This window comes from Abramis brama (genome assembly GCF_963993115.1).
Source record: "Abramis brama genome assembly, chromosome: 11".
NCBI lineage: Eukaryota > Metazoa > Chordata > Actinopteri > Cypriniformes > Leuciscidae > Abramis > Abramis brama.
This window is the reverse complement of record NC_139973.1, coordinates 15,014,961-15,042,716: the sequence shown is the minus strand read 5'-3', so window position 1 is coordinate 15,042,716 and position 27,756 is coordinate 15,014,961. Positions and strand designations below refer to the sequence as shown.

The 27,756-nt window shown below is 37.0% G+C and overlaps 1 protein-coding gene across 1 annotated transcript; it reads right to left on the bottom strand.

The window, feature by feature from the left end:
* Positions 1–13,087: 13,087 nt before the first annotated feature.
* On the bottom strand, positions 13,088–27,549 carry tspan1 (tetraspanin 1; the record flags this gene model as incomplete). The annotated part of the gene is made up of 7 exons (XM_084129698.1): positions 13,088–13,375; positions 13,683–13,766; positions 15,812–15,958; positions 16,284–16,382; positions 22,972–23,046; positions 23,152–23,358; positions 27,493–27,549. 7 exons carry the CDS (start codon positions 27,547–27,549, stop codon positions 13,316–13,318), a joined length of 729 nt encoding a protein of 242 aa, XP_083985824.1. The 3' UTR covers positions 13,088–13,315.
* Between the last annotated feature and the right edge of the window lie 207 nt (positions 27,550–27,756).

Below are 27,756 nucleotides of genomic sequence, written 5' to 3'. Positions count from 1 at the left end.
AAGCGGGACTTGAACTCGGGTCGTAATAAGCTGAAAAACAATGAATGCTAGTGCAAAGTGTACTGACCACTAGGCTATTGGGTTTAGCAATTAGCTGCAATGTGATAAATATTAGAACCTCATCGTGTCAGAAACATAGGGGGAACAGAATCCGACGGCAAATAGTTTAGCTGTCGAAATCCATTCCCCCACCCCAATAATGAGAGATGTTGATGTATCGGCTTAAAATAAACTTATTCTATTATGTGTGTGGATGGAGCTTAAACAGCATCAATTTGGTAAATATTAGAAGCTCAGTGTGTCAGAAATATGGGGGGAACAGAATCCGACGGCAAAAAAAACAGCTGTTGGAATCCGTTCCCCCACTCCCATTATGAGAGGTGTTGATGTAATGGCTTAAACAATGCTGATTTTATTTTTGTGTGTGGATGGAGCTTAACTTGCATCAGTTTAAAGAATATTTTATTTTTGCCTTTTATTATGATAAATATTAGAACCTCATTGTGTAAGAAACATAGTGGGAACAGAATCCGACGGCAAATAGTTCAGCTGTCGAAATCCGTTCCCCCACTCCCATTATGAGAGGTGTTGATGTAATGGCTTAAAAAATGCTGATTTTATTTTTGTGTGTGGATGGAGCTTAACTTGCATCAGATTAAAGAATATTTTATTTTTGCCTTTTATTATGATAGGACAGTAGTATCAAGAAAGTTTGACGAACCGGGACTTGAACTCGGGTCGTAATAAGCTGAAAAGCAATGAACGCCAGTGCAAAGTGTACTGACCACTAAGCTATTGGTTTCAGCAATTCGCTGCAATGTGCTAAATATTAGAACCTCATTGTGTAAGAAACATAGGGGGAACAGAATCCGACGACAAATAGTTCAGCTGTCGAAATCCGTTCCCCCACCCCAATGATAAGAGATGTTGATGTATCGGCTTAAAATAAGCTTTTTCTATTCTGTGTGGATGGAGCTTAAACAGCATCAATTTGATAAATATTGGAAGCTCAGTGTGTCAGATATATAGGGGGAACAGAATCCGACGGCAAAAAAAACAGCTGTTGGAATCCGTTCCCCCACTCCCATTATGAGAGGTGTTGATGTAATGGCTTAAACAATGCTGATTTTATTTTTGTGTGTGGATGGAGCTTAACTTGCATCAGTTTAAAGAATATTTTATTTTTGCCTTTTATTATGATAAATATTAGAACCTCATTGTGTAAGAAACATAGTGGGAACAGAATCCGACGGCAAATAGTTCAGCTGTCGAAATCCGTTCCCCCACTCCCATTATGAGAGGTGTTGATGTAATGGCTTAAAAAATGCTGATTTTATTTTTGTGTGTGGATGGAGCTTAACTTGCATCAGATTAAAGAATATTTTATTTTTGCCTTTTATTATGATAGGACAGTATAGTATCAAGAAAGTTTGACGAACCGGGACTTGAACTCGGGTCGTAATAAGCTGAAAAGCAATGAACGCCAGTGCAAAGTGTACTGACCACTAGGCTATTGGGTTCAGCAATTAACTGCAATGTGCTAAATATTAGAACCTCATTGTGTAAGAAACATAGGGGGAACAGAATCCGACGACAAATAGTTCAGCTGTCGAAATCCGTTCCCCCACCCCAATGATAAGAGATGTTGATGTATCGGCTTAAAATAAGCTTTTTCTATTCTGTGTGGATGGAGCTTAAACAGCATCAATTTGATAAATATTGGAAGCTCAGTGTGTCAGATATATAGGGGGAACAGAATCCGACGGCAAAAAAAACAGCTGTCGGAATCCGTTCCCCCACTCCCATTATGAGAGGTGTTGATGTAATGGCTTAAAAAATGCTGATTTTATTTTAGTGTGTGGATGGAGCTTAACTTGCATCAGTTTAAATAATATATTTTTTGCCTTTTATTATGATAAATATTAGAACTTCATTGTGTAAGAAACATAGGGGGAACAGAATCCGACGGCAAAAAAAAAACAGCTGTCGAAATCCGTTCCCCCACTCGCATTATGAGAGGTGTTGATGTAATGGCTTAAAAAATGCTTATTTTATTTTTGTGTGTGGATGGAGCTTAACTTGCATCAGATTAAAGAATATTTTATTTTTGCATTTTATTATGATAGGACAGTAGTATCAAGAAAGTTTGACGAAGCGGGACTTGAACTCGGGTCGTAATAAGCTGAAAAACAATGAATGCCAGTGCAAAGTGTACTGACCACTAGGCTATTGGGTTTAGCAACTAGCTGCAATGTGATAAATCTTAGAACCTCATTGTGTAATAAACATAGGGGGAACAGAATCCGACGGCAAATAGTTCAGCTGTCGAAATCCATTCCCCCACCCCAATAATGAGAGATGTTGATGTATCGGCTTAAAATAAACTTATTCTATTATGTGTGTGGATGGAGCTTAAACAGCATCAATTTGGTAAATATTAGAAGCTCAGTGTGTCAGAAATATGGGGGGAACAGAATCCGACGGCAAAAAAAAAACAGCTGTCGGAATCCGTTCCCCCACTCCCATTATGAGAGGTGTTGATGTAATGGCTTAAACAATACTGATTTTATTTTTGTGTGTGGATGGAGCGTAACTTGCATCAGTTTAAAGAACATATTTTTTTGCCTTTTATTATGATAAATATTAGAACCTCATTGTGTAAGAAACATAGGGGGAACAGAATCCGACGTCAAATAGTTCAGCTGTCGAAATCCGTTCCCCCACCCCAATGATGAGAGATGTTGATGTATCGGCTTAAAATAAGCTTATTCTATTCTGTGTGTGGATGGAGCTTAAACAGCATCAATTTGTTAAATATTAGAAGCTCAGTGTGTCAGAAATATGGGGGGAACAGAATCCGACGGCAAAAAAAACAGCTGTCGGAATCCGTTCCCCCACTCCCATTATGAGAGGTGTTGATATAATGGCTTAAAAAATGCTGATTTTATTTTAGTGTGTGGATGGAGCTTAACTTGCATCAGTTTAAATAATATATTTTTTGCCTTTTATTATGATAAATATTAGAACTTCATTGTGTAAGAAACATAGGGGGAACAGAATCCGACGGCAAAAAAAACCAGCTGTCGAAATCCGTTCCCCCACTCGCATTATGAGAGGTGTTGATGTAATGGCTTAAAAAATGCTTATTTTATTTTTGTGTGTGGATGGAGCTTAACTTGCATCAGATTAAAGAATATTTTATTTTTGCATTTTATTATGATAGGACAGTAGTATCAAGAAAGTTTGACGAAGCGGGACTTGAACTCGGGTCGTAATAAGCTGAAAAACGATGAATGCCAGTGCAAAGTGTACTGACCACTAGGCTATTGGGTTTAGCAATTAGCTGTAATGTGATAAATATTAGAACCTCATCGTGTCAGAAACATAGGGGGAACAGAATCCGACGGCAAATAGTTCAGCTGTCGAAATCCGTTCCCCCACCCCAATGATGAGAGATGTTGATGTATCGGCTTAAAATAAGCTTCTATTCTGTGTGTGGATGGAGCTTAAACAGCATCAATTTGGTAAATATTGGAAGCTCAGTGTGTCAGATATATGGGGGGAACAGAATCCGACGGCAAAAAAAACAGCTGTCGGAATCCGTTCCCCCACTCCCATTATGAGAGGTGTTGATGTAATGGCTTAAAAAATGCTGATTTTATTTTTGTGTGTGGACGGAGCTTAACTTGCATCAGTTTAAAGAATATATATTTTTGCATTTTATTATGATAGGACAGTAGTATCAAGAAAGTTTGACGAAGCGGGACTTGAACTCGGGTCGTAATAAGCTGAAAAACAATGAATGCCAGTGCAAAGTGTACTGACCACTAGGCTATTGGGTTTAGCAACTAGCTGCAATGTGATAAATCTTAGAACCTCATTGTGTCAGAAACATAGGGGGAACAGAATCCGACGGCAAATAGTTCAGCTGTCGAAATCCGTTCCCCCACCCCAATGATGAGAGATGTTGATGTATCGGCTTAAAATAAGCTTCTATTCTGTGTGTGGATGGAGCTTAAACAGCATCAATTTGGTAAATATTGGAAGCTCAGTGTGTCAGATATATGGGGGGAACAGAATCCGACGGCAAAAAAAACAGCTGTCGGAATCCGTTCCCCCACTCCCATTATGAGAGGTGTTGATGTAATGGCTTAAAAAATGCTGATTTTATTTTTGTGTGTGGACGGAGCTTAACTTGCATCAGTTTAAAGAATATATATTTTTGCATTTTATTATGATAGGACAGTAGTATCAAGAAAGTTTGACGAAGCGGGACTTGAACTCGGGTCGTAATAAGCTGAAAAACAATGAATGCCAGTGCAAAGTGTACTGACCACTAGGCTATTGGGTTTAGCAACTAGCTGCAATGTGATAAATCTTAGAACCTCATTGTGTAATAAACATAGGGGGAACAGAATCCGACGGCAAATAGTTCAGCTGTCGAAATCCATTCCCCCACCCCAATAATGAGAGATGTTGATGTATCGGCTTAAAATAAACTTATTCTATTATGTGTGTGGATGGAGCTTAAACAGCATCAATTTGGTAAATATTAGAAGCTCAGTGTGTCAGAAATATGGGGGGAACAGAATCCGACGGCAAAAAAAACAGCTGTCGGAATCCGTTCCCCCACTCCCATTATGAGAGGTGTTGATATAATGGCTTAAAAAATGCTGATTTTATTTTAGTGTGTGGATGGAGCTTAACTTGCATCAGTTTAAATAATATATTTTTTGCCTTTTATTATGATAAATATTAGAACTTCATTGTGTAAGAAACATAGGGGGAACAGAATCCGACGGCAAAAAAAAAACAGCTGTCGAAATCCGTTCCCCCACTCGCATTATGAGAGGTGTTGATGTAATGGCTTAAAAAATGCTTATTTTATTTTTGTGTGTGGATGGAGCTTAACTTGCATCAGATTAAAGAATATTTTATTTTTGCATTTTATTATGATAGGACAGTAGTATCAAGAAAGTTTGACGAAGCGGGACTTGAACTCGGGTCGTAATAAGCTGAAAAACAATGAATGCCAGTGCAAAGTGTACTGACCACTAGGCTATTGGGTTTAGCAACTAGCTGCAATGTGATAAATATTAGAACCTCATCGTGTCAGAAACATAGGGGGAACAGAATCCGAAGGCAAATAGTTCAGCTGTCGAAATCCGTTCCCCCACCCCAATGATGAGAGATGTTGATGTATCGGCTTAAAATAAGCTTCTATTCTGTGTGTGGATGGAGCTTAAACAGCATCAATTTGGTAAATATTGGAAGCTCAGTGTGTCAGAAATATGGGGGGAACAGAATCCGACGGCAAAAAAAACAGCTGTCGGAATCCGTTCCCCCACTCCCATTATGAGAGGTGTTGATATAATGGCTTAAAAAATGCTGATTTTATTTTAGTGTGTGGATGGAGCTTAACTTGCATCAGTTTAAATAATATATTTTTTGCCTTTTATTATGATAAATATTAGAACTTCATTGTGTAAGAAACATAGGGGGAACAGAATCCGACGGCAAAAAAAAAACAGCTGTCGAAATCCGTTCCCCCACTCCCATTATGAGAGGTGTTGATATAATGGCTTAAAAAATGCTGATTTTATTTTAGTGTGTGGATGGAGCTTAACTTGCATCAGTTTAAATAATATATTTTTTGCCTTTTATTATGATAGGACAGTATAGTATCAAGAAAGTTTGACGAACCGGGACTTGAACTCGGGTCGTAATAAGCTGAAAAACAATGAAGGCCAGTGCAAAGTGTACTGACCACTAGGCTATTGGGTTCAGTAATTAGCTGCAATGTGATAAATCTTAGAACCTCATTGTGTAAGAAACATAGGGGGAACAGAATCCGACGACAAATAGTTCAGCTGTCGAAATCCGTTCCCCCACCCCAATGATAAGAGATGTTGATGTATCGGCTTAAAATAAGCTTTTTCTATTCTGTGTGGATGGAGCTTAAACAGCATCAATTTGATAAATATTGGAAGCTCAGTGTGTCAGAAATATGGGGGGAACAGAATCCGACGGCAAAAAAAAACAGCTGTCGAAATCCGTTCCCCCACTCCCCTTATCAGAGGTGTTGATGTAATGGCTTAAAAAATGCTGATTTTATTTTTGTGTGTGGATGGAGCTTAACTTGCATCAGATTAAAGAATATTTTATTTTTGCCTTTTATTATGATAGGACAGTAGTATCAAGAAAGTTTGACGAACCGGGACTTGAACTCGGGTCGTAATAAGCTGAAAAACAATGAATGCCAGTGCAAAGTGTACTGACCACTAGGCTATTGGGTTTAGCAATTAGCTGCAATGTGATAAATATTAGAACCTCATCGTGTCAGAAACATAGGGGGAACAGAATCCGACGGCAAATAGTTCAGCTGTCGAAATCCGTTCCCCCACCCCAATGATGAGAGATGTTGATGTATCGGCTTAAAATAAGCTTATTCTATTCTGTGTGTGGATGGAGCTTAAACAGCATCAATTTGATAAATATTGGAAGCTCAGTGTGTCAGAAATATGGGGGGAACAGAATCCGACGGCAAAAAAAAACAGCTGTCGGAATCCGTTCCCCCACTCCCATTATGAGAGGTGTTGATGTAATGGCTTAAACAATACTGATTTTATTTTTGTGTGTGGATGGAGCGTAACTTGCATCAGCTTAAAGAACATATTTTTTTGCCTTTTATTATGATAAATATTAGAACCTCATTGTGTAAGAAACATAGGGGGAACTGAATCCGACGGCAAATAGTTCAGCTGTCGAAATCTGTTCCCCCACCCCAATGATGAGAGATGTTGATGTATCGGCTTAAAATAAGCTTATTCTATTCTGTGTGTGGATGGAGCTTAAACAGCATCAATTTGGTAAATATTAGAAGCTCAGTGTGTCAGAAATATGGGGGGAACAGAATCCGACGGCAAAAAAAAACAGCTGTCGAAATCCGTTCCCCCAGTCCCATTATGAGAGGTGTTGATGTAATGGCTTAAAAAATGCTGATTTTATTTTTGTGTGTGGATAGAGCTTAACTTGCATCAGATTAAAGAATATTTTATTTTTGCCTTTTATTATGATAGGACAGTAGTATCAAGAAAGTTTGACGAACCGGGACTTGAACTCGGGTCGTAATAAGCTGAAAAACAATGAATGCCAGTGCAAAGTGTACTGACCACTAGGCTATTGGGTTTAGCAATTAGCTGCAATGTGATAAATTTTAGAACCTCATCGTGTCAGAAACATAGGGGGAACAGAATCCGACGGCAAATAGTTCAACTGTCGAAATCCGTTCCCCCACCCCAATGATGAGAGATGTTGATGTATCGGCTTAAAATAAGCTTCTATTCTGTGTCTGGATGGAGCTTAAACAGCATCAATTTGGTAAATATTGGAAGCTCAGTGTGTCAGATATATGGGGGGAACAGAATCCGACGGCAAAAAAAACAGCTGTCGGAATCCGTTCCCCCACTCCCATTATGAGAGGTGTTGATGTAATGGCTTAAAAAATGCTGATTTTATTTTTGTGTGTGGACGGAGCTTAACTTGCATCAGTTTAAAGAATATATCTTTTTGCCTTTTATTATGATAGGACAGTATAGTATCAAGAAAGTTTGACGAACCGGGACTTGAACTCGGGTCGTAATAAGCTGAAAAACAATGAAGGCCAGTGCAAAGTGTACTGACCACTAGGCTATTGGGTTCAGTAATTAACTGCAATGTGATAAATCTTAGAACCTCATTGTGTAAGAAACATAGGAGGAACAGAATCCGACGGCAAATAGTTCAGCTGTCGAAATCCGTTCCCCCACCCCAATGATGAGAGATGTTGATGTATCGGCTTAAAATAAGCTTTTTCTATTCTGTGTGGATGGAGCTTAAACAGCATCAATTTGATAAATATTGGAAGCTCAGTGTGTCAGAAATATGGGGGGAACAGAATCCGACGGCAAATTTTTTTTTTGAATTTTTCAATTTGAAATTTTTTTTTCTCCATTAGGTCACCTGATGGAGTTTTAGGACACCATTAGGTCACTTGATGGAGTTTTTTTCGGTTCCTTGCCACTGTTGCCTTTGGCTTGGTCAGTTGGGGATATTTTGGGGATAATTAATTTTTATTCTATCAATCAATAAATTCCACTAGAAACAAACCTTGTTGTATTATTTTATTTTAATTTAATACTGTGAAGCTGCTTTGATACAATCTGTATTGTGAAAAGCGCTATACAAATATACTTGATTTGATTTGATTTAATATTTGACATTATTGAATTAGTAATTAGTATCCAGCTCTTTACATTAAATTAGTTGAGTTAGCATAATTAGTTAATGAACTAATAAAATAATAAAATAAAGTTTAAATTAAGATACTAACCATATATTTCTATATAGCATTGCTTTTTCCACCACACAACGGACTGTTTATAAGGTGACAATCTGTTATACATGTGAAGATTGTAGGCTGTATCTTGAAGATTTTTGTATTGTATTGTATTTTATTGTATCTTCTGTTATAAAGACGAAGATTGACATTTCGTTAATTAAACAAATTAAGAACACAATGTTGTTCAAAACAAACAACTTAAGCTATGTTCTGTTAGATGTGTTTTAACTACTTTATGTTTAATTATATCTCTAGGTAATGAAGATATAGCCTATTAACAAAAATAAATCTTACATATAATATATTATATAAAAAAAACTTATAGGCCTATATAAAATATTTTTTTTTTTAAAGGGCCTCATTGATTATTTTGCCTGATTGGGGGCTGCTACTATCTGCTTAAGCTTTTTGAACGTAGAAGTGTGGCGTGATAGGCTATCAATTTTATGTGGATAAAGGCATATTTTGTACATGACTACACGTCCTTATAAGGCCAAGAAAATATGTCGTTTTAACTACATAACATCTCGTTATTATGAGAAAAAGATGTAATTTTAACGACATAAGATCTCGTTATTACAAGAAAAAGATGTAGTTTTAATAACATAAGATCTTGTTATTACGAGAAAATATGTCGTTTTAACGACATAAGATCTCGTTATTACAACATAATTGAGGGGAAAAAATAATATGTGTGTGACAGCAATGCGTCACCGTACAATAGAGTGCCAAGTGCCAAGCAAAAAATGCAGGGACAGGTGTGTGGCAAACAAATCAGGTTCATCAGGTTCGATTATTAAGGCTTTTAATAGGCAGGATGCTGCTGGTCGTTTCGCTCTATTGGCAGAGCTAATTATACGTCAAATATAACACCACATACACCATCGCCAAAGAAGAGCTTGCCTTCACTAAATTTAAACCTATGTTGCAGCTCATGGAAAAAGAACGGAGTTGCGATTAACATGACGTATGCAAATGACAAATCATGTGCCAATATCATCGGGTGAGATGATATAGAGCCAGAATCTTGGCCACAGGTGTAAAGCCCCAGTGAAATTAAATTTGTTAATATATAATTTTTAGTTGTGGTGCTCCTTAATTTTTGGTGGGTGCTTCTAAATTTTTGCTGGTGCTCCTAACTTTTTGAAGTTGGGAGCACCAGTGCTACCAAGTAAAAAAGTTAATTTCGAGCCCTGTAAAGGCATTCAAGTCTCTTGATACATACAACTTTGTATTTTGCGGTCATGTCCAGGATATCGAATATCAAGAATTGTCTCATGACTTTTGTGTATTACAGACCGTCAGGATGGGAAGTACAGACACAGCAAGCACATCAGGGGCCTTGCATTTGGAAAGACATGTCCAGGAGAGAGGTCAAGACAGCAGCCCTGAGTCGGATCAATTTCAGCAAGCCAAAGACAAGAGACAGCCAGCTTAAAGACATTCCTGAGAAAAGTGGCAAGCTTAATGTGAACATTCACTTTCTGATAGATTCAGCCCTCTTTCTATTCCTGTTGAACCTATAACCACAACAAATAACGACCAAGAAATAACACTTAAGATATACTACCATCATTTGGTAAGGTAAAATGATAGCAAATCAGGTGGAGGGTTACCTGTCCATTTTTTTGGAGCTATACACGGACACTGCCTTGAATAATTGAACAATGAGGGAACAAAGTCTGGACCCATGGATGCCTCCCCTGAAAGACTACCTCAATCATTAAGTTGCAATGCCTATGACATTATATGGCCCCAAGGTTTATCAAAGTTTGTGCTCAGTCATAATGTACAGTAATTGTCATATCACACATACTGTATAATATTACTGTTCATTAAATTATTGAATAAATACTGAATGATGTTACAGCTAGACTGTCTATGAGCAATTTGGTTTGTTTACGTTACATGCTAGCGTTACTTCTAACACGCTAACGTAAGTTAGCTAACGTTGGACAATGGTGTTTACCATAATGAAATAGCCTACTGAGAATGCCAGCTTTGTGGTTGCTGCTGTTACTAATTTATCGTTCTTAACTAATACATCATTGATTTTGGCTTTTCGTGTGATGCAGTGGAGAAAACCTTACCCGATATGAAATGAGCACTGCAGAGACGAGAATTCCGGATGATTTCTTCACTCCAGTTTGTTCGTTTAATGGCTTGCAACCATAAACGTCCACGTTTAGCTTCAAATGGCGTCTTCGACGACATTATTCTATAAAAATGTTGGTCATTTTGGCATTCCTATTCTGACATCCAACACAACAAGACATTTTTTGGGGATTCTCGCCTGATACACTCATATATGTTTGTTTGTTTCCGCTGTTTTTCTGCCACCATGCAGCTGCAAGTGATGTAACTGTGACGTCGCTTCGAAATCGGTCTATTATGCCCTTTTCACAAGATGTAAAATAAGTCTATGATGTCCCCAGAGTGTATATGTGAAGTTTTAGCTCAAAATACCCTACAGATATTTTTTTATAGCATGTTAAAATGGTCACTTTTTGAGGTTAAGCAAGAACGCTCCGTTTTTGTGTGTGTCCCTTTAAATGCAAATGAGCTGCAGCTCCCAGCACAGAGGGCGGAGCTTCAACATCTCCTGTGTTAGCAGCTCCAATTACTTCACACAGACACGCACTGAAAATTTCGAAAACTTTTAGCCTTTTATGTTCAAACCATAATCGGATTAAGATGGAGAGACTCAAGAAGAAGTGACAACATGTAGAATGCAACAGGACATTTCTGAATGGCTAACTGATGAATGTATGTAGCTGATGTGGAGTTAACTATCACCTAGTCATTGATTAGCATATTCTGTCATGATAATCTATAAATCGCATTCCCGAGGGCAGGGTTTGTCAATTTTAGGGTTAGTGATGTCACTAACCCGTGAAGAAGCTCATTGTAGTCCCTACCAGCTGTTTGTTGTTGTCCTTAAAAAGCCATTTCTGTGAAAGAAAATATCTCCCTTTGCTTTGAACAGCTAACAGAGTTTTGTTACAAGAACGTTCTCCAAATATTCAGTTTTGGTTCTGGGAATGTAAAAAATGCCCAGTTTTCTTGACGTTAGAGGAACGTGTTTTAGAAGGTATAATGTTCCTCAAATGTTCTTTCAGCTTAATTTTTATTTAAAATACAACGTTCTAGGAACGTTGATTTGTAACATTCCAAAAACATAAAAATGTCCAGTTTCCCGAATGTTACTAGAATGTTATTTAAAGGTTAGTGCGATGTTCCTGAAACATTCTTTCAATCATTCAAACACCTGCTGTGAACAAGCACTGAAAGAAAGAGAAGAAAGACACAAACTACAACTTTCTTCAGACACAGCCTTAGATGAAATGAACTGAATATAAAAGAAGACATTAAATCTATCAAGATCTCAGCAGAGGAGGATTAAACAACTCCACAAACAGCATTACCAGCTTCACTTATTACTAACCAGATTGACTTTATTTTTGTCAGGCGTCTACAGAAGTTCTTATTGAGAACAGAGGTTTAGATGTTGATGAATGATTGTTTCATTTGACATTACCATTATGGTGATCAGCTTTTTAAGTATACATAGCTAAAATCACACACTACAGTAACGTCATAAGCTAGTCAACATGAGATCCTTTCCATAAACTATAACCTTAAAACTATCTTTGTAGTAGAGAATGTTTTATGAGCAGTAGGATCATAGACAATAAATACTACTACTGTATTTTATGTCTATGAGTAGGATAACCATATTCATTCACACAGTCGCGCAGAGCCGAAGCACAACCAAAACAATATTCTTCCAAACAATGCATGCGATGCAGTTTTTTTTTTTACTGCTAGAGGGCCAAAAGACATACAGTAGTGTACCTTTAATTTCCAAGCAGTTAAACAATGTGTTATTGGTGTGTTTATTTTTAAAGATTGATTATTGAAAGGTTATAAAATTATATTTATGTATTTTTTTTTTCAAATAGTTTTTCTGTAGTTCTCAATATAAAAATATACATTTATTTTATTTTTAAAACAATTGTTTCCTGTTAGATAAGCAGACAGGACAGCAGGCAAATTATGTGGAAATCTGAAGCAACCCACAAAGGAAATGGTGTGACTATTGAAATCAATGCAAATGTTGTGTGGTTGACCCCTTGCGTAAATGTGATTCGACTGTGTGCCAAAGTTGTAGGGATGATTTCATGATGATGCAGACCGCCAGCTTGAGTAGGTGTTGTTTTTGTAGAGTGAGATATAGTGTGTGTGAAACTTACTAGTCAAAAACCCTATGCAATATTTTGCATTTGTCTTTTAAAACTATTAACTCATCATGATTCTACACTAATGAAATCAATGAGGTAGAAGGTCACACTTCTTTACCTGTTTGCCTTTCACTACAAGGGATTCTTGAGATTGATGTCCTGTTACATTTTATTTTTTCAGTAGTATCTACTGTTCACAAAAAGCTAATTATCATCCTAAGTCACTCTTATATTCAAAGGGTTATTTGGAATAGTTTTGTATGGTGCAAAAAAAAAAAAAAAAAAAAAAAATCATTATTTATGACACATTCTCCATGAATACTTTCCTATCTCTCCCTAAACTAATGTTTCATGTATAAGAACAGCTTGTATGACATTAAGCGTTTAAGTGCAAAACAATTATTGCTTCTCTATGTAAATGAACTTGATATCTGGTTAAAAAATTACTTTCTCTTACAAAGGGAATACAGCAAAGCATTTATTTTATTATTTTGCATTACATTACATGCTCAGAAAAAAAGGAAAGATTACTTGTCAAATTCAAAATATAATAACAGACAATTTCATAATATCCTTGTAATCTTACAATAAATAGTGGACTAATATCTACAGTTAAATTATTATCTAAAGCTTGTCCAGTTTATGGCATAAACAAAATGCATATACATAATTGTAAACAAGCAAGATAAGACTTTTAGGCTGCTTTTTTGTCCAGGTAGCAATAGAGATACATAGACACCCCCATCGCTGCCAACTAGAAAACAAAATACATTGTCAATTGTAGGTAAATAATGTGTCTGTGGCATATGATTGAAGTGCCTATAACATGCATAAGGACATTTAAATGCATTTTGGAAACTATGAAGATAATAATGCCCCTCGCTATACCTTTTGCTGGACATGCAAGGTGGTAAATTGTTCTGTATACCAAACTAGGCTTAACAAATCATGATAAAGGCTATAGTCAGATCCTGAGAGCTGCTAAACTACCTACATAAACCCAATACACTTCTTTCAATACATTTGTTATTGTAACAGCATGATGGATGTGTTGTGTTTACCTCAATGGCTGTGACTCCAGCAGCTATTCCTCCCGCAATGTCAACGTTCCTCTGGGTGACCTTAACAATTTGTTTAAAACAGCCCTGGGAAGAGAAACCAATATCAGATGAAAGGGCCCAAATCACATAAACGCACTGCTGTATTCCACAGGGGCGTCGGAACGATCTAAACAGTGGTGGTGGGGGTGGGGGGGTCACATTTATACCTTATCAGCTTGGCTCATGAATATTAATAAGGATACATTCGCCTAGTAATTCCTGCAGAACGGATGGTAAGTGGGCATTAGCCATAGCCATAGTCATAGGTTATGATGCCTTCAGCCAATCAGAGCTGTCACCATGACATTTTCCTGTTTTACTCCATAGTGATTGGTTGATTTCTAAACCACATACTACTCTTACTATTTCTACCATAGATATCATATAAAGGCTAGATGGCTCGTCCGCGCTGCTGGCCAATGGAGCTCGACATCCGCACACGGCGGCCATCTTACGACAGGGTGCTCGCTCACTCATAACATGGTGCATGTACTTTTAAATAACCATAACTTGCTCAATTTTCTACCGATTTTCAAACGGTTTGGTTTGTTATAAACGTCAGAGATGTAGCTATTATACTGCATACATATGAATAATTATGTTCAAAATGTTTAAGCATTCAGAATTATAGCCACGTTAATAACGTTTGTAAGAAACCAAACCGTTTGTAAATCCGTCCAGATTTCAGCGAGATAAGAGGATTTGTGTGCGTGCTGCTCACTCACCTTAATTCACAGAGCCCTGTCCTAAGATGGCCGCCGGTGATGCCGGAAGTGACTCCGCCTTGAGCCATCTAGCCTTTATATGATATCTATGATTTCTACTACCATCTATTTCTGGTATAGAACTAAGAAGAATAGTATGCTAGAATCCGGTTTCAAATTCAGGACTAATGAGTCCTTCAAGTAAGCTCAGAAATATCGTAATTACGAGTTCCGAGTGCACAACTGGCAGAGAGAAGTTGTATTTAAGAGTGGGAAACTCAAAATTCTAGATGATACACAAGTTGCAGAGTTATGAATTTGGTCGTGTCGATTTGAAACATTGCAGAAACATAATAATAACATAATTGCGATAATAAATTAAAATAATGTGACAAGAAGTACCAGTTTACAGTTTTAGTTTACAAAAAAAAATGGCCATGGCCACTCTTACATTAAAAATATGATCTTTAATCTATGTAGAGCATATTGAGAGAACAGCAAGTGTGTAGTGAATTATAATGACTGATTTTGAAAGTTATTTTCATTTTGCATGCTTTATTTAATTCATTTTCATAATTTCAAATTCAGATGTAGTTACTTGGCCGCTTCAGTGTTATGTTTTCGACTTGAACACATGGCATGTTGAGGTATGAGTTTCCCAGGTGCACTTTAATTCAGCATCAATCATATGCTATTTACGGCTCAGATGATTGGCTCAAAACAATTGTGCCAAGAAGTGCTGCTATCAGAATTATCGACTTCATAATTCCAACTGGGAACCAGAGATTATTTTGAAACCAAAGAGTTGGGATGACCCAACCTTTCAACATGCTGAATTAGAGAAAAGCTTCAGTATTAAATGTTAGTTAATCTTTTAGCTGTTGCAGACTGGTCATATGCATTTGCGAATGTTTGTACACTGTAAAAAAAAATTACATCCCCAAGTCAAAAAATTTCAAGTAACCGATAACATCTAAATTTTTCAATTAGTCTGACGTATTATTTCTCATTGAGCCAATGTTAACAGACTATTGCAACAAGAATTTCACTTGGGCCAATTGAAAAATTTAGATGTTATCGGTCACTTGAAATTTTTGATTTGGGAGGGTTAGAAATTTTTTACAGTGTATGTGTTTGTTGCATACATGTGTTTATATGGAGAAAAGCTCATGTATTAGCAACTACTATAACATGGCAATTTATATTCATTATTTTTCTTCACACAGCAGCAAAAACGTATAGAATATATATGATTATTTGCCCCTAAAGAAGCTAGTTTCTATGCCCCTGGTAATACAGCATCTACTGTACCAGCAGCTTTAAACATGTCCAAACTCTTGCTAGCTTTTGCAGTGGAATTGTTTGATAGAACTGCATGTTTCTCACCACCACACTACTGAAATTTGCATTGTCCTCATCACAGGGGAAGAGCTCAGGACCTACACAACAGGTCGGAGGGTAAAGGAACCCATTCTGCTTATAGTAGTAGGATTCAGAGAAGTCCGTGTAGTTGCTGAAGCCACAACACTGCAACTGTTACACAAAATGAAAGGGCACTAACAGTCAGTTCCATATTCACAAATGGATTTGTAAGGCTAACATATCTATGTTCCCATGTTATACGTGTGATTATTGATCTGTAAACTCTTGAAGGGTTTTCATTTGCCTGTCAAACTCGAGGCAGTCTGTTTAGTAAGCTCATTTTCACATCTACTGTCAACTACATCATACTGGTTTTAAAGGCACTTTTGGTCAGGAAATTTGACATGATGGATTCATCTTATTTGACCACATACTGTGAAGCCTGAGGCACAGATCAATACTCATCTATGCATGCATTTGGTTGGCTGTGGCTTACTGTTGTCATGGTTGAGTTCCACAAGTCCGTGGGGATTTTATCTTTCCCATAATGCTCCTTCAGTCCTGTTGTGGCCCACGTTCTTAGAATGGTCTCAGTCTTTCGAAATCACAGACAGAAAGGGACAGATGAAAAGGCACACATGAGAATTCAGAAGGAAATAGAAACTTGTACTTTTTTTTATTTTACAGCAAACTGCTGTCACCACTGTGTCTCCACAAAGCCACTAGCAATTACATGTATCATGACTAAATTAAACAAAGGCTCTAGGCAGTAAAGTCATTGCTCTGCAATGCATTTTTTATTTTTTTTATTTTTTTTGGCTAGTCTTAATTTTAAGGTTATTTCTTTATATATTGATGTTTTTGGCTATCAAAGATTTATATTCATTAGTAATTTAATAGCGAAAGCATATGTTAAATGCATGAGTATTAGGGCTGTCAAAATTGCATTCACATTATTTTATTTTATTTTTACAATAAGCTTTACAATACACTTTACAAAACACATTAAAAATACTTTACAATAAGGTTCCATTTGTTAAATTGTTAAAATTGTAAAAAAAAATCAATATTTACTAATACATTATTAATAATAAATAATATTATTATTAATGCATAAATAACAATATTATTTAATGCACCTGAGCTGACATGAATTAAAAATGAACGATTGGATTTGTATTTAACAAAGATTAATAAATAATGTAACAAATGTATTGCTCATTGTTAGTTAATTTTAGTTAAAGCATTTAAAAAAAATTACGTCAGCACATTTATTTGATTTTGTAACATTGTCATGTATCAGTAAACCATGATATATTTACTGGTAATGTATTTATAAATCAAACTTTGGTAAGATGTTAAACATCTGATTTGAACTTTAATCATTATCAAAGTCAAATATCATCAAGTTCGAAATGGGAAATGCAGTAAAGTAGGCCTACAGGTCAGCCAGCGGTAAAAGCAACTTTACTCATGTAAGATTAAGACCTAAATGTTGGGACAGTTGCTATATTATTGAATTTGAACACATTTGCACATAATTCTGTGTGTGCATTTCCTGTGCACTTTGATGCATAAAGAACACCATTACATAATTTTAACATAAAAACATAAGTTTTAACATAAGTTTTTTACATAAAAAAAACGAATAGAAGTTTTTTTAGAACTGAATGTGTGATAACTATTCGGAAAATAATGTGAATGCATTGGTGCTGCATATGCTTTGTGAAGTAAAATATTTGTGATGCATGCTTGCATTTGCTTTATCATTCTCTCTCTCTTCCCTCACTTTCTCCCTTCTGTCTTATTAGTTGGAATTTGATTAATAAACCTAGATGAGTTTTAGTTACAAGGACTCTGTTGCTAAGTGTTACTTGTGTATGTGTGTTTGTTGGGAAAGGTGGGGTCAGCAAGAGTGGTCTTCAGCACATCCATGCCTGTGGGGATGTGCAGACAAAACATGATTAAAAGTGCTCCCCCTCCCACCTATGAAGCAGTGGAAGCTACACAAATCAGTAGAGTTATTACATTTAAGATAATCCATCAATGTCTAGTGGAATTCCCTCACAATCTAGACAGGACAAAGCACTGTAAGGCAAAGGAGCGATTGCTAATTGCTGATCTGAGACCAGTGCGTACGGTACAGAAAGTAATGCAATATAAAAACGTTAATTTAATGTGCTTTTTCTAATCATAATAACAATCTTTAATTTAAACAGTGAAAATGTTATTGCCAAACGACACCACATCAGCTAAATGTTATTGAAATGGGAGTGATTACAGTTTGGATCTGACAATAAACAGCTCTGACCAATTGAACATTAAAAAACGTCATCTCCACAACGATTTGGCTTATTCCATAGCAATTTTACATGTTAATGTAAACATGTAATGCTATTCAGTTCCATACTGTGTGATTCTTATGATTTTGTGAAGCCTATTTCTTATCGAAACTACAATGGAGCAGCTGCTCAAAGACTTGCACATGAATTATTAAAACACCAATTTCTTCTGTCATGATAATAAATAAATGAATGAATGGATAAACGTGTGATGGTGACAAACAGCACATTAAATGGGCATTTGCATGCTTAATCATTCCTCCAAATGATTTAGTCGATGTATAACTCACAAGAATGTCCTGCACTCTTCCTTTCTGGTGACTCCCCAATAGCATTAACCGCTCTGGCTTGTTGATGAAGTACCATGTTTCATCCAGATAGCTATATAAATGATGTTTCAGGTACAAACTGATTCTACGCTTGCATAAATGCCTAGAAGACTATTTAAAATCCCAATGGAATAGATCCACAATTACCAAACACCCCAAATATACAGTGTGATACTTTTTTTCATTACAAATTATGACACCATAACGCGTGAAACTAAACTACACTTAGTATTTTTTATTTATTTATTTTTTGTTTATTTGTGTCAATGGTAAGTTGTGTAAAACCTGATGATCTTGTATGCAATAATATCTGACCTTGAATTAACATGGTTAATGTAATTTAATTAGTGATTAGATTTGAAATGTATTTAAAATTATTAAATTAAACTTAGAATATTAAATAATAATTAAATAAGTTCCGTAAATAAGGAGCCGCAAGACTAAAGGCTCGGAACCCCATAGAAGTAGTGTGAATTCGAGGGACAACAAGAGTGAGTGCAGAAGATGATATGAAAGTACAAGTACGAGTGTAGATAAGGTCAGATAAGTATGAAGGGGCAAGATTATTGAGTGCCTTGTTCTGTAAGAAGGATTTTCAACTCAATACAATATTTAACTGGGAGCCATTGCAAGTGTTGTAATATGGGAGTAATGTGTTCTGCAAAAAATTCGAGCAGCTGAATTCTGTTCTAGCTGGATTTTGTAGAGAAGCTTTGAAGGTAGGCCATAAAAAAAAGAGCGAAACAGTAATCAATTTGAAAAGTAAGTAAAGCATGAACAAGAATCACAGTGCTCTTTACTGAGAGAGCCGGAACAAAGTCAATTAATATTACATATGTGGAAATATGCAAAGTGAATGACACTGTTTATAAGTGCTTCGAATGATAAAGTACTGTCAAAGATGACACCCAAACTTTTAACCTGTTTCGAAACAGACACTGGAAAATTATCAATATTCAGAGGAACATTTAAATGTGACCAGATTGTTTTTTAAACTAACAAGAAGAATTTCAGTTTTACTGCCAGTTTAAGAAGTGTTGATGTAAACCACTCTCAGCTAAACAATCTGAGAGGATAGATGGAGAAAAAGTAGAGGTAGGTTTGGAGGTCATCGGCATAGCAATATAATTGAATACCAAATTTCCTAAAGATATTACCAAGGGGTAAAAGATAAATAATGAATAAAAGAGGACCCAAAACTGAGCCCTGCTGAACACCAGTATTGACATATAAAGGCTTTGATCTAAACTGCTTCAGATGTACAAATTGAGTACGACTTGTAAAATAAGATTGAAACCAAGTCAAGGGGGTAACATTGATTCCAATAGACTCCAATCTGTCTAACAGTATCATACTAGATAGCATTAAATGCTGCACTCAAATCGAGCAGAATAAGTATAGATTAAAGTCCAGAGTCTGCAGCTGACAGTAAGTCATTAGAGATCTTAACTAGTGCAGTCTCAACACAATGATATGGACGGAAATTGAAATTGCTCATACAAACAATTATCAGAAAGATGATCCCAGACCTAGGCTGCTACAATCCTTTCCAGTATTTTAGAAAGAAACGGTTGATTTGAAATGGGGCGAAAATGATCAAGTTACTTGAATCAGCCCCTGGTTTTTTAAGTATAGGAGTTACACAGTGGTTTTCAGTGAAGACGGATCAATACCATAAACAAGTGAAGTGTGTATGATGTCAGTAATCAGAGAAGAGAGAGAAGGTAAGCAGGCTTTAACCAAGTACTTTGGAATAGCATCCAACATGACAAGTGGTAGATTTAGATTTTTGAATAATATAGACCACTTCCTCCATGCCTGGAAGTTTGAAAGGAAAGAGTAGAATTTAGAGGTTGATCAGAACAAGAATTGATAAGACAACCATCTAAATTTGTTACAGACATTTGTTGATGAATATTTTACAATTTTCTGTTAAAAAAAATACATAAAAGCTTCACAGAGATCAATAGAGCACAGATGGGAATGAAAAGAATCAGGTGGCTTTAAAATCTAATTTACCACAGAAAAAAAGCATTATATATGTATATATACAGTGAGGAAAATAAGTATTTGAACACCCTGCTATTTTGCAAGTTCTCCCACTTGAAAATCATGGAGGGGTCTGAAATTGTCATCGTAGGTGCATGTCCACTGTGAGAGACATAATCTAAAAAAAAAAATCCAGAAATCACAATGTATGATTTTTTAACTATTTATTTGTATGATACAGCTGCAAATAAGTATTTGAACACCTGTCTATCAGCTAGAATTCTGACCCTCAAAGACCTGTTAGTCTGCCTTTAAAATGTCCACCTCCACTCCATTTATTATCCTAAATTAGATGCACCTGTTTGAGGTCGTTAGCTGCATAAAGACACCTGTCCACCCCATACAATCAGTAAGAATCCAACTACTAACATGGCCAAGACCAAAGAGCTGTCCAAAGACACTAGAGACAAAATTGTACACCTCCACAAGGCTGGAAAGGGCTACGGGGAAATTGCCAAGCAGCTTGGTGAAAAAAGGTCCACTGTTGGAGCAATCATTAGAAAATGGAAGAAGCTAAACATGACTGTCAATCTCCCTCGGACTGGGGCTCCATGCAAGATCTCACCTCGTGGGGTCTCAATGATCCTAAGAAAGGTGAGAAATCAGCCCAGAACTACACGGGAGGAGCTGGTCAATGACCTGAAAAGAGCTGGGACCACCGTTTCCAAGGTTACTGTTGGTAATACACTAAAGCGGGTCGCACACCGGACGTGCAGCTCAGCGCCGCGCCGCGCCACGTCTAGGACAACTCTCACCTGAAAATCCGATAACATCAGCAATTTTCTGATTTCTGTAAATAAATATAAAACTAAATGTATATTGCAGCACAGGGTGAAGTCCGTATATACATTAACTACGATTTGAGACACATAAATGTAAATTTAATATAAAACTATGTAAATGGCGCTCTGTGGCGCGGCAGGATTTTGAACACGGTCCTGAGCCGTTGCTGGGCGCCGCGGACAGACGCCGCCGGTGTGTGTACTCTCATAGAGAATAATGTGTTCGAATTTAAAAGACGTGGCGCTGCGCGGCGCGGCGCTGAGCTGCGCGTCCGGTGTGCGACCCCCTTAAGACGTCATGGTTTGAAATCATGCATGGCACGGAAGGTTCCCCTGCTTAAACCAGCACATGTCAAGGCCCGCCTTAAGTTTGCCAATGACCATTTGGATGATCCAGAGGAGTCATGGGAGAAAGTCATGTGGTCAGCTGAGACCAAAATAGAACTTTTTGGTCATAATTCAACTAAACGTGTTTGGAGGAAGAAGAATGATGAGTACCATCCCAAGAACACCATCCCTACTGTGAAGCATGGGGGTGGTAGCATCATGCTTTGGGGGTGTTTTTCTGCACATGGGACAGGGCGACTGCACTGTATTAAGGAGAGGATGACCGGGGCCATGTATTGCGAGATTTTGGGGAACAACCTCCTTCCCTCAGTTAGAGCATTGAAGATGGGTCGAGGCTGGGTCTTCCAACATGACAATGACCCGAAGCACACAGCCAGGATAACCAAGGAGTGGCTCTGTAAGAAGCATATCAAGGTTCTGGCGTGGCCTAGCCAGTCTCCAGACCTAAACCCAATAGAGAATCTTTGGAGGGAGCTCAAACTCCGTGTTTCTCAGCGACAGCCCAGAAACCTGACTGATCTAGAGAAGATCTGTGTGGAGGAGTGGGCCAAAATCCCTCCTGCAGTGTGTGCAAACCTGGTGAAAAACTACAGGAAACGTTTGACCTCTGTAATTGCAAACAAAGGCTACTGTATCAAATATTAACATTGATTTTCTCAGGTGTTCAAATACTTATTTGCAGCTGTATCATACAAATAAATAGTTAAAAAATCATACATTGTGATTTCTGGATTTTTTTTTTTAGATTATGTCTCTCACAGTGGACATGCACCTACGATGACAATTTCAGACCCCTCCATGATTTCTAAGTGGGAGAACTTGCAAAATAGCAGGGTATTCAAATACTTATTTTCCTCACTATATATATATATATATAGGTTTAACTATTCGAATGCACTAAATGAGATTGCTGTCTGTTAAATGGAAAATTCAGTTTTTTAATTTGCCCTAAAAGGCCTTTGTGTTTTTTAATTAAATGGCATTATTCTCTTAACATACCCTCCATAACTCATTTAAAGTTGTTGTAATTATTATACATTTCACTAAATGGGTGAAGCTCTGTATGTAAATCGCCTGTTTTGCATATAAAATGCCTAAACGTCAATATTGTAGTGCGATAAATTGCTCAAAGTGAGAGTGCTGGCATAGCGCCTGAGGCAATTTGGGAGTTATTAAGTGGCTGAATGTGCTGGAGCCATTTCAAACCCCCTAATTTAATGATGGCCAGAGTATGATGGGAATTTACATGCAGCTAAAATGAAAAGAGAGACAAACAGTGAGTGGGGGGATGGGGAGGCTTGGCAGAGAGGTCAGTGGTTTAGGGGAAGACTCACATATGAAGAATAAACCAGTGATACTATTGCAGCTGCCGCCTCAGCAATGCAAATGATCAGGATGATGGAGAAGAACTGGTTGCACAGAGCAGAAGAGAGTGAACATACAAACATTATATTCATATGGCACTTTTATATTAAGATATTATATATTTATATTATAAAATGATTGGGATTTACCGTTATAAGAAGGCATTTGCTCTCTTTCTGAGCTCCACAGCACCCCAGCATTCCGAGTAGAGTCATAACTGCTCCAATAGTGATGCTGAAAATTCCCACATTGACATGACTCAGGTACTCATCAGTAAAGGGTGGCAAAACTTCCATGAAGGAATCGTTCATCACAGTCACCCATATCCCTGCAGTTGCCATACACATCCCCGCCAGCTGTCAAAAAAAAAAAAAAAAAAAAAAGTTTTACTTCCGTACACCATTGCATTTTAATAGAAAACTTTGTAGTTATTGTAAATGTTAAATACTGCAGTATAGACACTTTCATTCTGAACAGACTGGCTGTTTACAAAAGTTAAGTAAATTGACGCTTTATCTTTACTCTGGGGATCTGGAAACAAAGCTTGCTTCTTCCCAACTGTAATTGCATGTGTACTGTATATGATGATTATATTGCCCGTGTGCTGGAAAAGACAGATTAAACCCACTGGCTTCAGACACACACCAAAGCAGAGGCGTTGTAGCGTACTAGCGTTTTGGGCAGCACTGAGCGGAGATTTGGCACTGTAGAGGACATGTGACAGCAACTTCATGTGTCTTTTTAAGTGTCAACCACGCTTTTTGATGTTTATAATGGGGTATCAAATACAGACCAGCACAAGGAGATTTACTGGGTAAGTGTCTTTTTTTCATTGTTAATCACAGTAATCATGTAGCCTAGTCTTCAAAATAGAGTAAATGATTGATGAAAATATCTTAAAAGAAATGTTGGCATATGAACTGTATCAAGGACAGTAATGTGACTAGCTGTAGGTTACAAGTTACAACCTTTTGTATAATTCAAAACAAACTGAAATCTGATACTAAGTGATGTATATGTAACTCATATTTTAGTTCATGAAACATATCCATACCTCATGCTCAAGTTGTTTTGCTATAAGATCTAGTTCACACAAAAGCTTTATGACCAGAGGCATGTATCAGTTATAGTCATTTGGATTCGGCTTCTTTATCGTTTGCATTTTCCCATGACCTTTTATTCTCACCATTACGTTGTACGATAAGAGGCCCTGCATGGATTTCCCATTATTGCCAGAGTGTACCTGAGTTATGTGTGTTCTGCCATAGAGGTAGGTCATTCAACAACGGCAATGGCTCAATAGAAAACCAAAGGGTACCCTTAATGGCCACAAGCCTGCAGGATTAGGTGTTCGACTGCTCATTTATGTCACTTCCAGGACTCTTCACAGACAATATGTCTGACACATAACCAGGTCCGTTTATGGCATGGATCTCCTGGTAATGATGGAAACAGTGTTTTTTGTCATTCTGTGTCTTCTAATGTATCAAGAGCCAGATGCAATACCACGGTTGCCTCATTTAACTGTGAGACGTAGAAGAGCTTTATTCATCGACTCTGCCTATTTCAAGTGATGTCTCCAAGCAGAACGATAACATCCAATCAGATCTCAAAAGGTCTAAGCCCCAGAACACATTTGGGGGTGGTTTGGGTTAATGAGTGGATTGGTGTCAGTATGTTAATTCACAGTTGGTGCCATAACCAACTCTGAAACCTGATATGTTCTGTCAGACTCAATCAGGGCTGTCAGGGCCATTCACATCTAACTCAGCTGGCTGACAGCTGAACATGAAATACTCAATACTCCTTCCTGTCAATGTTTATTTTTTCCGCATGAGAATTTTTTTTTTTTTTTTTTTCATTTCCTGTTTGAGCTCATGGAGCTTTGGGAATTGTTTGAGTGTTTTAGCGGTTTAATTGTCAGCTTTTGATAATGGGCACATCTCTAAGCAAATAGAATGTGACAGGCATATTACCTTCAACTTCTTTTCTTCAAAGTTTCTCTCTTTCTGCTATAATTATTACTGCTGTTTTTGTTTTTTTTGTGAGTAATGCTTTGATAAAATGCTACCATGCATGGCTTAATGTTGGAAATGGCATGTCAAAGGAAGATGCACACCTGGAGAGATTACATGGAAATAAGATTGTGTGTGGGTATACTAAAGAAAGGAATTGGCACACTGCATGGAAGGTGAGGAAAATAAGTTGGATTTCCATGGTATTACACTGAGATTTATGAAGACCGCTGTGCAGGGGGATCTAAATTGGAAAAAAAAGACAGTATGGGCTGTCTTGCTGAATCTAAGACGAAATAAGTCAAATATTTTGAATATAAGAACCCTTAATTTAGTTGTATCAATATGAGCTGTTGCTTTGTTGGAGCGTCTTGGCTCATATTTTACCCAACAACAGAAATCAAAATCAGTTGTTGTAACTATTTAAAGTCCCCCTGTAGTCAATCATTTTCTCTCTTAAAACTCATCTTTGATCACCAAAATGACATATTTAAACTTTTTTTTCCTTGTAAAAAAAAAATGTATGCCTTAAAATAGCGTGAATGTAACTACACCCTTGCCTCAATTAGTATACGCGGTTCTATAAATATACAAACTAGCCCCGCCTCCACTCACTCACACCAGCTCAGAGGTCCACTTATTGTCGATCACATGTTGACGTGATTGGTTACATGGTAGTTTGTGACGTCAGAAACACCAGCGATTTCAAACCGCATTTTTTGAGACTGTCTTTGATTCACTGCAGTTTTAAGGAGAAAATACTCAGCAGTGGTGTTGACTCATGAATTTGCACATGGTTTGTCTCAAAGCATATTAAAAACACCACATAGACAAACAATATTAAAAGTGTGATTTTCACCACAGCACAGGGGGACTTTAAGTAATATTCTATGGGAGTATTTGCACTTGGACACTTCATATGTTTTTATTGATATCACTGATTTTATTGATAGCTATCCTATCATGTAACGCTAAAGTGCAAATACCCTCCAAGATGCATTTGAAATGGATAGCAATCCGAACACAGCTCAAGAGGTGGTTTCAGACTCAACTTATCCAAATGTAAATGCATTTAGTGGTTGTTCAGGCTGCATACATAAAGCCCCACCTCATAGGGTGCAAATACCCCTATAGCATTCAACTCTGAACCTCCAAAAACTTGAACACCTGCATAATTTGGCATTCTTGTGGGTCTGATTCATATTTAGCAGAATGGTTATCATCCACCTCACAAAATCTGCATTATTTGCAGCATATTTGACAGTACAGGCCAGTTCACATCAAAAACCATAATATTCTGTTTATAATAAACACCCGCTGCAGTTATATCATCGGCTGTATTAAATGCTCAAGCATTAGAGGAATGGATTCCGATTGGCTTTTTTTTATTTTTATTGTTCATTAGCTGAAAAAAAAAGTTCTGAAAGTTTTTTAAATGATACAGTTCCTCTGTGTCATTATGGTTATAACTGTGGTGTGGACTTGACAACTTCCATAGATTTAGAATGATTATTAAAACTTTATAGTTATCATCATAGTTATTGTCCTTTGTGTGAACGAGCCTTAAATATTTAATGCAGGAAATAAACATTTCACATAATGCCAATGCGCACAGCATTACTAACCATGAATGCTCTCCATAATCAGTGGACATAGTAAAACAAAGCAAGATTCTAATTTGTGAAAAAAACTTTGTTTATCTATTGTTGACCAACCATTGCTTTTGCAATCACTATGTCAGACTTAAGACTAATTAACTAACTGATTGATTTACTGTATGTTGAATTCTGACAAAAAGCACAGTTATAAATTTCTCTCTTTTTTCTGCTTTTAATTGACATAGAATTAATTATTTGCAGAAAACTTTGACCTCTTATTCGGTATAACATATGTCTTGACAATTCTTGACAAGTATTAAGACTGATACATCAGTTGTAGATCAGATAAATTGTTCACCAAATAGAATGCTGTTCTAGCAATACTTTGAATTAAATATTGCACACTATTATGTACGCTTTCACTTGTTCCAGTATCTACAGCCTTAAAAACCTCCTGTCCCACCAAGCAACCCAGCATACCCATCATTTCAGGCACTTGCAGGCTTTAACTCTCAAACAAAGTGGCTGTGAACAATAATGAGATGAAAATTGTTGAATGTGAGCAAGTGTGGCTGCCTTACATTCACACTTTGACTGTGATCATCAAGACTTCACCATGGAGCAATGAAATATTTTCTAATGGATTCTTGTTATCGGTTTGCATTAGTTCAATTTATGTGTGGACTGTGTGCGTTTGTTGTAAAGAGAAGAGTATAAATTATTTATTGCTCATTCGGAAGCAGGCTGAATCTATTTCATTCTTTACACCCCACATAAAAGTCTCAGTCAATGAATAAAGAAATGCAGTTATTCTTCTAAACACCCCTCTCCCCGCACTCAAATGTAAACATTTAATGAGAAAATAAAGCATACTTACGCAGATAAGCAAGTTAAACACAACCATCACAACTTTGACAAATGTGAAGCAGCCCATTTTATTCTGTAATGAAGCAATAAACATAAATAAGATTCAGAGCTGCATTTCATAATTTGATTGTTTTCACACACACACACACACACACACACACACACACACACACACACACACACACACACACACACACACACACACACACACACACACACACACCAGACATGTAATATATAATATATGTAATATAATATATAAGCACTTAAGCTG